The sequence below is a fragment of the Gossypium arboreum genome, chromosome 3, assembly GCF_025698485.1.
Source record: "Gossypium arboreum isolate Shixiya-1 chromosome 3, ASM2569848v2, whole genome shotgun sequence".
Taxonomy (NCBI): Eukaryota; Viridiplantae; Streptophyta; class Magnoliopsida; order Malvales; family Malvaceae; genus Gossypium; species Gossypium arboreum.
The window spans coordinates 107,178,717-107,190,159 of NC_069072.1; the positions used below are offsets into that span (position 1 = coordinate 107,178,717).

Here is an 11,443-nt window from a genome sequence, read left to right on the forward strand (position 1 = left end):
ATAAAGACAAACACCCTTAATGAGCTCGAATCTGAATTACCAATCTAGGCTAAATTCAGACCCCATATCAGATTACCCGTCTAGGCTAAATCCATAATGCACACATATTCTTCGAGAGGCTTGATCATTCAAGGAACACCCGTCTGGGCTAGATCCTTTTTATAATTGAGATCACGGATTACCCGTCCGGGCTAAATCCTTACTGCAACACATGCAGGATCTCAAATCACATGTAATTACGGGTTACCATCGAATTCTCTTTGTCAACCTCAACCGAGACATTTTTCACATGTTACCATCAAATATGCATTTCTATGATATATCATGCCAATAATAAATGCAATCATTATGCATTCATAAATCATACAATTATTTGTATTAGGGGTTTACTTTAAGTTATCCGAACTTACCTGGTAATTGTTTCAGAGTTGTGTTTCAGTTATTCCGAAACCTTACGTTTACCTCGACCGACCTCCGGAATTTGTTCCTCAGGGTCTATAACAAAAAAATTATATCATTAATACCCAACATTATACATCACAAGTCTAATTCTCACCCCCGGTCTAAATGACCGTTTTGCCCCTAACCTTTGATATTTTTACGATTTAGTCCCTAGGCTCATATAATGAAACACATGCAATTTCTACCTTACTCAAGCCTAGCCGAACACTTTTCCCTCTTATGGTAGCCCACATTTTCCATTATTTTCACATTTCTACCACACATTTTACAACTTTTGCAAAAAGGTCCCTTTAGGGATTTTTCATGAAAATCACCTAGGAAAAGTTGTTTAACACTCTTCAAACTTTCATATTCCTCCATAAAACATCAAAATACAAGTAACTCATGCATGTGTAAATTTTCAAACATGAACCCTAGCATGAAATATGGGTAGAAATGGAGAGAGTAAGCTACCAGGACTTCAAAATTACGAAAAACATTAAAAACGAGGCTTGGGAGCACTTACTAATGAGCTTGGAAAGCTTGAAAACCCTAGCTATGGAAACCCTAGAAATTGCAGCAGCATGGAGAAGAAGAATGGTTGATTTTTTGTTCATTTTTCCCATTTTATTTCACTAAAATGCCAAATGACCAAAATGCCCTTAGGCCCTTTTTTTGAAATTTCATCCATGCAAGCCCATTTTTGTCCAAAAATTTAGAAATTGGGAAAATTACTCTCCAAGAACTTCTAATTCATAACCCAAAGCAATTTCATACAAATTTCTTCTAGAATCCAAGTTTTGCAATTTATTCAATTTAGTCCCAAATTTTCCAATTGGGCACTTACTCAAAGAATTCATTCATGAAACTTTAACACATGCATATTTTCATATTCTAAGCCTCGTAATAATCATAAACTAAATATTTTGATGTCAGATTTGTGATCCTGAAACCATTATTCCGACTAGGCCCTATTTTGGGATATTACATCTGTTATCTACATAGTTTTTAGATTTGTGTGATTAAACTGTTTCAAACCTAACACGTCCCTGTTACTTCACACAGATGCTAAGAAACCCTTAGCAAATAAGGATCAGTAAAATGCATATTTACTAAGTAAAGGATTCCGAAATGACCTAATGTGGTTTCCAAACACATGAAAGATCGAGTTGCCATGGAATGTTTTTTCAAATGTTATTAAGCATATTGATAATAAATTGAGTTTAAGTAAAGTAATTGTCCTAGTTTATTTACGTTATAATTGCTACAAATTTTGTTTAATTTTGCTAAAATCTATTCCATTCATATAGTTTGCATACTTAGGAAAATTTGCATTAGGGATCATTGCATTTAGTTTAATATATTTTAATCATCACTTCTCAACCATATTGTGTTTTTATTTACCAAATTGTTAAGGGTAATTTTACAATCAAGTGATTTAACACAAATGCAATCCTTGTAGGGACAATAACTCGATACTTACTTATTACTTGATAACGACTGTGTACACTTGCACAAACCTACGCGTTACAGTAATGTTCGTAACCCTATTCCGGTGTTGAATACTGGTGAGGGTGCTACAGGTGGTTTGAGGTAACCTTCCTGCTTGCCACATGTCTTTATATGAATAGGGCTATAACAAGAGTGAATAATCTAATTTAAACAATCGTGCAATTAAGTTTGACAATTAGAGTCCGGTCTTTCTAGATCATAAAGGTGTCATCAAATTAAATATTAAAAGCTTTTTTTTAGGACTATTCAATTGAAAAGAGTTGATTGTCAAGCTATTGTCAGAGTTAATTTGCAACAAAAGAAAATTGGTGGTTTGAAGTTTGTTTTTCGACCACTTTAACCGACTTACTAAAGGATTAGAAAATATCTACAATCAATTCCAATACCGAAACTGAAATCGCACTTGAGACTAGAACTACCGACAAATCGATTTAGTTTATTTTAATTTAATATTTTACTTTTCATGCTTTTTCGTCATTACAACATTTTTTTTTGGCGAAAAATCTAGCTAAACTAAGAAATAAAAAAAACAATACCTACAAGCTCAACCTACAACTTCTCTTAATAATCATTCAGACTCAACAATAGGTTCCTTGAATGTGTCCCACACATGAGTAACATGATACTGTTTTGCCCAACAAATTGATGTCTTAATAGTCCCCGGTAAGCTCCATGCTAACTTTGAAAGATAAGCAAGTTCCTATTCTTCCATACCAAACCAAAAAAGGTTGCCCAAGGGGCCCCAGTCCTTGATAACCACTCATGATTTCTTAAATTTACCCCAACCCAATCTAAAAGATTCCCTGAAAAGAATTGAGGCTGCCAGTTTATAGGTACCAGGTTTAATCAAACTTCTTCAGCTGTCAGACATTCTCTTAAGACATGCAGAATATCTTTTGTATTATGATAACAAATCTGACATGATATATCCTGTCCAATCCCTCTGCGCGCCTTTTCTAGTTGGTGAGCAACCTTTGCTTGCATACTAACCATAGTAAGAAGCGGACACGATGTGGTCCTTGATATTTCCAGATTTCCTTCCACTTATTGCCTTGTGCACTCCATGTTCTTTTTGTTCTTAACCGATATGCATCTTTGACTGAGAAATTCCCGTTTGTGGTCTGTGTCCAACAAATTTTGCCAAGTCCTACTAAAGGGTGTTGGGGAAGTATGTTCATTATCCTTTGTATGATCTCTTTCGATAATTTCCTTCTGAATGCTTCAAGATCCCATGCCCCTTCTTCTATTACCATATCCCTTAGTTGACAATTAATTGTTGGCCTATTTGGGATTGGCATGTGCTTAATTAGGGGGCCTATTATAAGTACCCTGTAACATCCCACACTCTTGCCCTACGTCATGACAGAATATGAGGCGTTACTAAACTTAAACACATTCATTCAAACATTTACGAGTCACCAAGACTTGATTAAATTCAAGAATTTTTCAAACTTTTCCAAAACTTCTTATCAGGGGCCTATAAGGCCCAAAGCATCTCCTAGAAATCACTCGGGACCAATTCGGGTCCTTTAATCAACACTAGGAAAAAATGACCTTTGAAACAGGGCACATGCCCGTGTGGATAGGCAACACGCCTGTGTGGAACTTGAACATGGTCATACTAATGGCCCGTGTGGCACACACGGCCTAAGCACCTAGGGACACGCCCGTGTCCCATGCCCGTGTGAATTAAATTCTAAATTCGAACCTATAGGGGTTTTCACAAGGCCTAGCACACGCCCGTGTCTATGGCCCATGTCCCTCACACGGCCATGACACGCCCGTGTCCTAGCCCGTTTCCAAAAACCTTGACATTCTGTTTCTGACGTCAACATCCAATTTGGGGCACATGGCCAAGGCACACGCCCGTGTGCTAGATCGTGTCCTTCACACGGCTGAGACACACGGCCGTGTCTCTACCTGCGTGTTTACTACCATGCATATTAACTTGTAAAATTTACGTGCATGGGACACATGGCCGGACAACATGCCCATGAGGCTGGCCGTGTGTCACACACAGGCACATGGCCTGGACACACGGTGTGGACAATATAAGGCTATTTACCAAGCCTTATGCCACCTAAAACAAAATTTAATACTAATCAACATATCAAGGTCTAATTTAATATGAGTTCTCAACCAACAACCATAGCTAAGGCTTATATGCATTTCACAAATTTAACCATATTAACAATTTCACATTCGCAAAGACTATTTTGCATTCATATAATGACTTACAATATTAGCCATTTTCATGGCCTTATACAAAATGAGTCAAGTGCTAAAACAAGCCAACACTTTTGGCCCCAAAATAATGTGACACAAAAATAAAATCAAAGATACCTATACATGCCATAATCAAAATGATAAAACTAGTTATACCAAGAGCTTTGAGGATAGTGTGACTAGCTTCTCCGACGTAGGCGACTATCCTCGAACTACTTTGGCGGCACTAAAATGAAAATGGAAAGGAAAAAGGGTAAGCATAAGTGCTTAGTAAGTACATATATGCAAATAAGTGTAATTAGAAATAAATTCATCAAACAATGGCTTATCATACTTAAATGATATATCATTTTAACCTCACTATCTTGCTCTTCCTTCTTTTACGCATACTTACTACATCTCATCACATACTATGGTCTTCGTTCGAGAGTTTAGTATACATACCTGTAGTTACCCGTAAATTAACTCAAGTTCATTCTCTCTATTAACATACCTCATTGGAAGTGTCATCCATCCATTCATCGAGTTTCCCCTTTAAACACTCGGAAATATCAATGAATACACGGGTAGTTTACTCTTGAGTACTATACAAGTAGCCAAAGCTACCTCGTACTTTGTAATACCTGCATACTTGAGCTACTCACGGGCCTTTTCACCAAGTCAGTACCCGGACCCTATAGCTCTATCATGTAATGCCCGCTTATTAACAGGTCTGCACACAAAGTCAGTACCCGGACCCACATTACATATTTCACTTGTCTCATGAACTCAGACTCAACTCATGAGTTCAGACGACTTAATTTCTCATGACTTACCTTTTGTATCCTATACTATTTCCGAGGTTCGATGGGATCTCGTATCTAACCTGATGCTGTTGCATTTGTTCATAATGTAGGTTACTCTTATATCGCATTATTTATACTTTCATGGTATCGAGTAGATTATGATACATGGTAAAAATAAAACATTTAAAAGTAAGCTACAATGACACACTACTTACATATGTACTTACCTCGGCACAAAATGATGAGAATGAGCCTAATCCTCGTAAATTTTGTTCTTCCCTCGATCAAGGCCCGAATCACGTTTCTCTTTATCTAAAATTTCAAAAATTAGCTTATTAAATACACAAATCATTAAATTCAACTTAAGACTCATACTTTGGTAAAATGACTGTTTTGCCCTTAAACTTAGCAAAAGTTACGATTTTACCCCTAGGCCTGAAAATTGATTTTTATCGAATTTCCTTAATAGCCAACAAGCCTAACCGACCATTTATTTCTCTAGTGACCACCCCAAATTCTCAATATTTCACAACATTACTATCTATTTTACAAACTTTACAAAATGGTCCTATAGGGTTTTCATGAAAAGTCCTTTCATAAAAGTTGTTCACTCAACAACCAAAACTCATTTTCTTCCATAAAAACTCAGCAAACATACAAATCCTTTCATGGTAAGTCCCTAGACTATCAATCATTTCACAAAATAGTCCCTTCAATAGCTAGATTAAGCTTTAGGGGTCCCAAAAGTACAAAAATTATCAAGAATAACCCTCAAATTGACTTACTTCCAAGAGGCTAGCTTGGCTGAAATTTTAAGGCTTCAAAACCCTTATTTTTGCTGAGAATTTTGGTGAAGAAGAAGAAGTGAAATGTGTGATATCATTTTTTTTTATTTTATTTCTTTTTAGTCAAACAAGTCACCAATTTTTTACCTAACATTGACTAGCCTAATTCTTTGTCCCTATGGCTGGCCATGCTGCAGTTTAAGGGTCTATTTGCCCTTCAAAGACCTTAAATTTTTTCCTCTCTAGCTATTTGGTATGTCTATAAAGTGAAATTGGACTTTTACCTTTTTTGCGATTTAGTCCTTTTTCTCAATTTAGCTCTCAAATGCTAAAATTTAGTCACCAAATTTTTCATGCACCTTTATAATCATGCTGTTGCACATAAAATAATATTAAAATAATTTCTTCCGACTAGACCCAAAATCGGGCTGTTACATACCTAATTATCTTCCCAGCATCATATCTCTGTTCCCATTCCAACTGACCAACACAGATTCTCCTTTAGTAAAGGCCAAACCTTTGCAATTGCTCTCCACATTACTGAACAACTTTCTCTTGCGATATTCTCAAGAATTATCTCTTTCATTCCATACTTTGACCGCAACACACGCACCTATAAAGCGTCTCTTTTGGAGACTATATTAACTCTTAATTTTAGTAAAAAAGATGCATTTTGGCTTTATAAGTACTGCAGACCTAAGCCTCCACATACACATGGTTGGCACATTGATCCCTAATCAGCTAGCGCCATTTTTCATCCTTTAGTGGTGGGCCCCCAAATGAATTGTTTTGCCAGGCCTTCAATTTTTTCACATTCACCTTTTGGAATTCGCATGGCTTGCATAAAATAATTAGGAATAGAGAGAAGAACTGATTGTGTTAGGGTGAAGCGTCTTGTCGTAGATAATTGCTCCGCATCCCAATTTCCCAACTTTGCTCGAACCTTTTCTACTACGAACTGTACTATAAAGTTAGTAATTCTTTTGTGGAATAAAGGAATTCCAAGATATTTCTCTAAATCCTGGACTTGCTGTTACGTTTAATATCCTGCTTATTCTTCCACTTAGATTTCCATCCATTCTTTTGGAGACGAAGATATTAGTTTTCATTACAACATTGATAATTGAATACTATCACAAAAGGTCATCGTCTCGTTCCTTAATTACCCACAACTCTTATTATATATGTGGAACTCTCCCACCTTATGAACTAAAAATTTTACTATTTCCAAATAATCACATTGATCAATTACATTTTTAAATAACAAAGAATAAATTCAGGGATAAAATAATCATTTAAGAAATGGTGAACGTTAAAAGACAAAAAAAAGAAAAAAAAACCCAAGTCTAGGGTATGAAATTAATGGTCAACAACACATCATCCAAAGAAACACCCCACCACTACTAGACTTGCTCATGGGTCAGGTTACCCGGCCCGGCTCGAAGACCCGCAAGAAATGTAGGAAGGTTTGGGCAAAAATATAGGCACAAAAAATGGGCTTGGACAAAAAATTAAGGCCCGTTTAAAAAAGGGATCGAGCCTCGACTAAGGTATTTTTGGCCCGAGCCCTGCCCGAATTAACTAAATGACAAAAAAAATCTACTTTTTTTTGTTGTTTTTGAATGTTATTTTCCTGTTTTCTCCCTATTTTGCTATCATATTATTATTATGTTGCTACTATTTTGTTATTGTTTGGATATTATATAAAACTTATTTTATTATTAATTTTGTTATTATTTTAAAAGCATTTGTTAATTTTGTTATTATTTTAGATGTTTTACTTGTTAAGTTACATCTATCTTAGTACTATTTAAATCTACATATTTTTTAAAATTTATTTTTGAAAAATATTTATTTTAATTTTTTAGTATTTTGATGTATTATATATTTAAAATTATATAAAATAATATAAAAAATTAATATAGTAGCTAAGCTAGACCCAAGTTTTAGCATTTTTATTTGAGTCAAGCTTGAACAAAATTTTAAACTCACTTTTTAAACCTAACCCAGCCCAAACCCAATGAATGAGTCTAAATTTTTTGTAGGCCATGAGCATCTCTAATCACTACTACTATAAAAGAAGAAACGTACACGTGAGATGTTTCTAAATTCCAAAGGGGAAGTTGCTTATCATATCAAAAAGAAGATTCTCAGTTCCTCAAAGAACAAGTTTGATTTTATTTTATTTTTTTACAATAAATCAATTAAAAATCATTTAAACCCCAAATATTTTTTTATAGAAAAACATAGATGGTGTAACTTAAACCTAAAAATCAAAGCCCAATTTTTCAAGTTTGCCATTTTAACCAATACCTTACTAATATTTTATTTAAATTTTTTACATAACTAGCGTGCATATATACACAACAATTATTTTCTAAACGTTTCCATATGTTTCAAACGACCATATTCCCACACAAGGCAAAACTGTGAAGCACGCACAAAATTCAGAAGGGCAAAGAGTTCTGAGATTGGATGTGCATGACATACATGGACACTTTGCTTTCATATGGATCCATGAAAAAGTACTTCACCTCTAATTTCATTTTCGTCAGCATAACAAAAGTGTAGATCCTTTTACATCAAATGAGTACAAGCTTGATCACTAAACCCAAGAATTTATCCAGTGGCATATAATGATGAACGATGCTTTGACAATAGAGACTAGAAACCATTTGACAAGACAAAGTTACCTACGAACCGATGGCACAACGCCTCTACCACCTGTTGTGCCACGCCCGGCAGCTTGAGCCTGTAACACCAAAAAGAAACAAAATCATATTTGGAATATGAAGCTTATAGACAAGGAAAATTATAAGGAGATCACACAAAAAGAGCATGGTTCTTCGGGTTCCATCTTAATTACAGCGTAGGCACACTTACTTTGGCTCTCATTGCAACAGCTCTACCTCTGCCAACTCCTAGAGATGAGCTCTTACCCTTTGATGAAGTTAAGAAACAAAGTCAGAGGTCTTCTAACAAGTGCATAATGTAAGAAATGTGACACCTTGAAAGAAGATGAACCTTGATTTTAGCATCGAGGCGTTTGAACATAGGAGCATTCTTCAACATGTCCGGTATGACCATAAACCTGTCAAAATATACCCATCTATCAATAGACAAATAAAGTATGCCTGTTTTCATTATAACAACACCTATTACCATCAAATGCCGCATATCAATCCTACTAAAAACAATGAAACATGGTTGACTGAGGGAGGGAGAGACATGATACCTGACTTTACTGCCTCGAATGAAAACATGCTCAAGCTGTGATATCTTTCCATCCTGAAGCCAAGCCAATCAATCAGCTTAAAATCAGTTACAAGTGGAAGTAATATGAGAGGAAAGACAAGAACAACCTTGAGCCAAAGTGAACAACAACATGCTACCGATAATATATCTGGTTTTGGAAAAGGGATGAGAGAATATGCACTCAAATCACAATGAAATTCTGATGTCACTCATTCAACTTTTAATTAGATCTATTAAATAAAAAACAATGATACAAGAAGCTAGCAACTTAAACGCTTTATAAATCAGGTAACAACCTGAAATTTGTAGTATAACCTACAAAGAACCACACAACAGTCAATAAGCAAAATCCAGAGGCAAACTCAAATTTAGCAATGAGAAATTGCTGAGAAACATACTCAATTTTCAAACCCCAGAAACTCCATCCATCTCTTCCCCAATATCCTAAGGCTTAACCTGCTTATAAACTTAAGTCCAGAGTTCCGGCATGCAATGCCTAAATCTAACACCCAACACTGAAGTATTTTAAGGTTTATCACTAACTAAGCATAAACCCTAAATTCATCAGATCCAAATAAAAGTAAATAAATCAAAGTCGAAAGTGAATAGCTAAAGAAAAAAAGGGGGGATGTGAGAAAGAGAGGTACTTTAGCGGTGTAGGTGATGTTCTCGAGCTGGCAATTCCAGTTATCCTCGCATTCGACCATGCTTCCTCTGTAAAGCTCTCCGCTCTTAAGCTCCACCGTTACCACGTGGCCGGATGCCTCGTGCAGTAGCTTCACTGGTATGCCCAAGCTCCGGCTCATTGTTTCCCTCTCCTGTTTGTTTCTTTTTTTCTTTCTTTCTCGCTCGTCCGCTCTGCTCCTGCAGGAATCGCAAAACCCTAGAGCTGAAAGAAATGGATTTGCCCCGCGAGTTGTTTAAATTTCTAAATCTAATTCTTAGGGTCATAATTGTAATTCTGAAATATAGTGAGGACAAGTTTGGAGAAATTGATAGGCTAATATGGATGCATCAGAGGCGTTGTTTTACCTTTCTGATTATTCCTATGCCGTACGTTGGATTATTTTATTTGACTACTTGCCATGCCATTGTATGAAGATTACCCGTGAAGGTATAATTTTAGGCTTTAAATTATATCTCAATTCCTATATCGTATTTTAAGTTTTTATCAGAAGTGGTATTTAAACCATAAACTTTGTCTCATTCTATCAAAAAAATACTAATAAATAAAACGTGATGCATGTTACATTTTTATTGGATGTGGTATATTTTGTGAGATAAATAAGATAAAAAGATAATTCATATTACACTCCTTACAAAAGACTTTTAAGTACTAATCTAATAAAAGTTAGGGGCCAATTTGCTAATCAAACATTATTTTTTATGATGAAAAAGTTTTTATTTTGTAATTCATGCGTAGACTTATTCATGGGTCGAGTTGGGTTTGGATTGCGGTTAAATATCATTGTCAAAGCCTAGCTTAATCTGAAGTATGTTTAACGCCCTTAAAACATAGTGAATTTTTTCGTTAAATAAATAAGGTATATTAATGATAGTTAAAATAAGTAATATGTTGTGAGATATTAAGTTGAGGTATGGGTTCAATTGTAAAATTGTGAAAAGTAAAAAGGGTTCAATTGTAAATATTCAAAAGTTTAAAGGTTAAATTGAAAATATTAAAATTTGAAGGACCAAAGTTACAATTATACCAAAAGTGGGAATGCTTGAATGATACATGCATGGATGGGGTGAAATTATTAAATTTAGGCATTTATGAGTTGAAATGTCTTCATAACGTTTGGGGAGCTATCTCTTATTTTCAAAACTCAATTTGTATTACTTGATTTCAAGTCCAATAGCTCAAGTTATGACTATTTCAATGAAGACTGCACAAACAAAATTTTTAGACAGGATTATTATGGGAAATTACGAGTTTCAGATTTTATTAGAGTTTAAATTGATTTTTAGGCTTAGTTTTAATTACATATGAGTCCAATATTTTATTTATTAGGTTTTATATTTTTATTATTTATTCTAAATTTTAGGATATTTTTAAGCATTTTAAGTTATTTAAGAGTTTTATGTTTCTTAGTCAACTAGAAATTTTAGTTCAACTAGAACTACTTTTTGTTTAGATTAATTATAGTTTCATTCTATTAAAAAGTTTTATTTTGATGTAATAAACTAGCCAATATAAAGGTTTTTTGTAATACCCCAAACCCGGCCTAGATATTAGGCTCGAATCTGGCGTGTCACATTGAAGTGTTTTTCGAAAACCATGTTTTCATTGAAAGCCCCTCTTAATATTTTTTTTAAAAAAAAACTTTTGGTCATTAAAACTTGTACAAAACCCCAGTTTACGTTAGTTTAATTTCAAAGCATGGTTTATTGAAAAATACATAATTTTATTCCCAAAATCTCTTTTAGTTGCAGAAG

The 11,443-nt window shown here is 34.7% G+C and overlaps 1 protein-coding gene and 1 long non-coding RNA gene across 2 annotated transcripts; both read right to left on the reverse strand.

Annotated features, from left to right (window-relative positions):
* Positions 1-4,147: 4,147 nt before the first annotated feature.
* On the reverse strand, positions 4,148-5,274 carry LOC128290456 (uncharacterized). Its single transcript, XR_008280310.1, has 2 exons — positions 5,192-5,274; positions 4,148-4,405 (listed from the first exon to the last, which is right to left on the reverse strand). It is a non-coding gene; the product is annotated as an uncharacterized LOC128290456 (long non-coding RNA).
* A 2,973-nt stretch (positions 5,275-8,247) lies between these two features.
* Positions 8,248-9,951, reverse strand: LOC108475414 (small nuclear ribonucleoprotein SmD3b). Its single transcript, XM_017777377.2, has 5 exons — positions 9,652-9,951; positions 8,985-9,037; positions 8,774-8,840; positions 8,633-8,689; positions 8,248-8,501 (listed from the first exon to the last, which is right to left on the reverse strand). Exons 1-5 carry the CDS (start codon positions 9,808-9,810, stop codon positions 8,439-8,441), a joined length of 399 nt encoding a protein of 132 aa, XP_017632866.1. The 5' UTR covers positions 9,811-9,951; the 3' UTR covers positions 8,248-8,438.
* Positions 9,952-11,443: the final 1,492 nt, after the last annotated feature.

Bases quoted from the DNA above. Each gene is read 5' to 3' on its own strand.
- LOC108475414 (XM_017777377.2), bottom strand. From the start codon at position 9,810: ATGAGCCGGAGCTTGGGCATACCAGTGAAGCTACTGCACGAGGCATCC. The intron at 8,841-8,984 runs GTATCATGTCTC...ATATTTTGACAG, and splicing joins ATTCGAGGCAGTAAAGTCAG to GTTTATGGTCATACCGGACA. The intron at 8,502-8,632 runs GTAAGTGTGCCT...TTGGTGTTACAG, and splicing joins CTGTTGCAATGAGAGCCAAA to GCTCAAGCTGCCGGGCGTGG.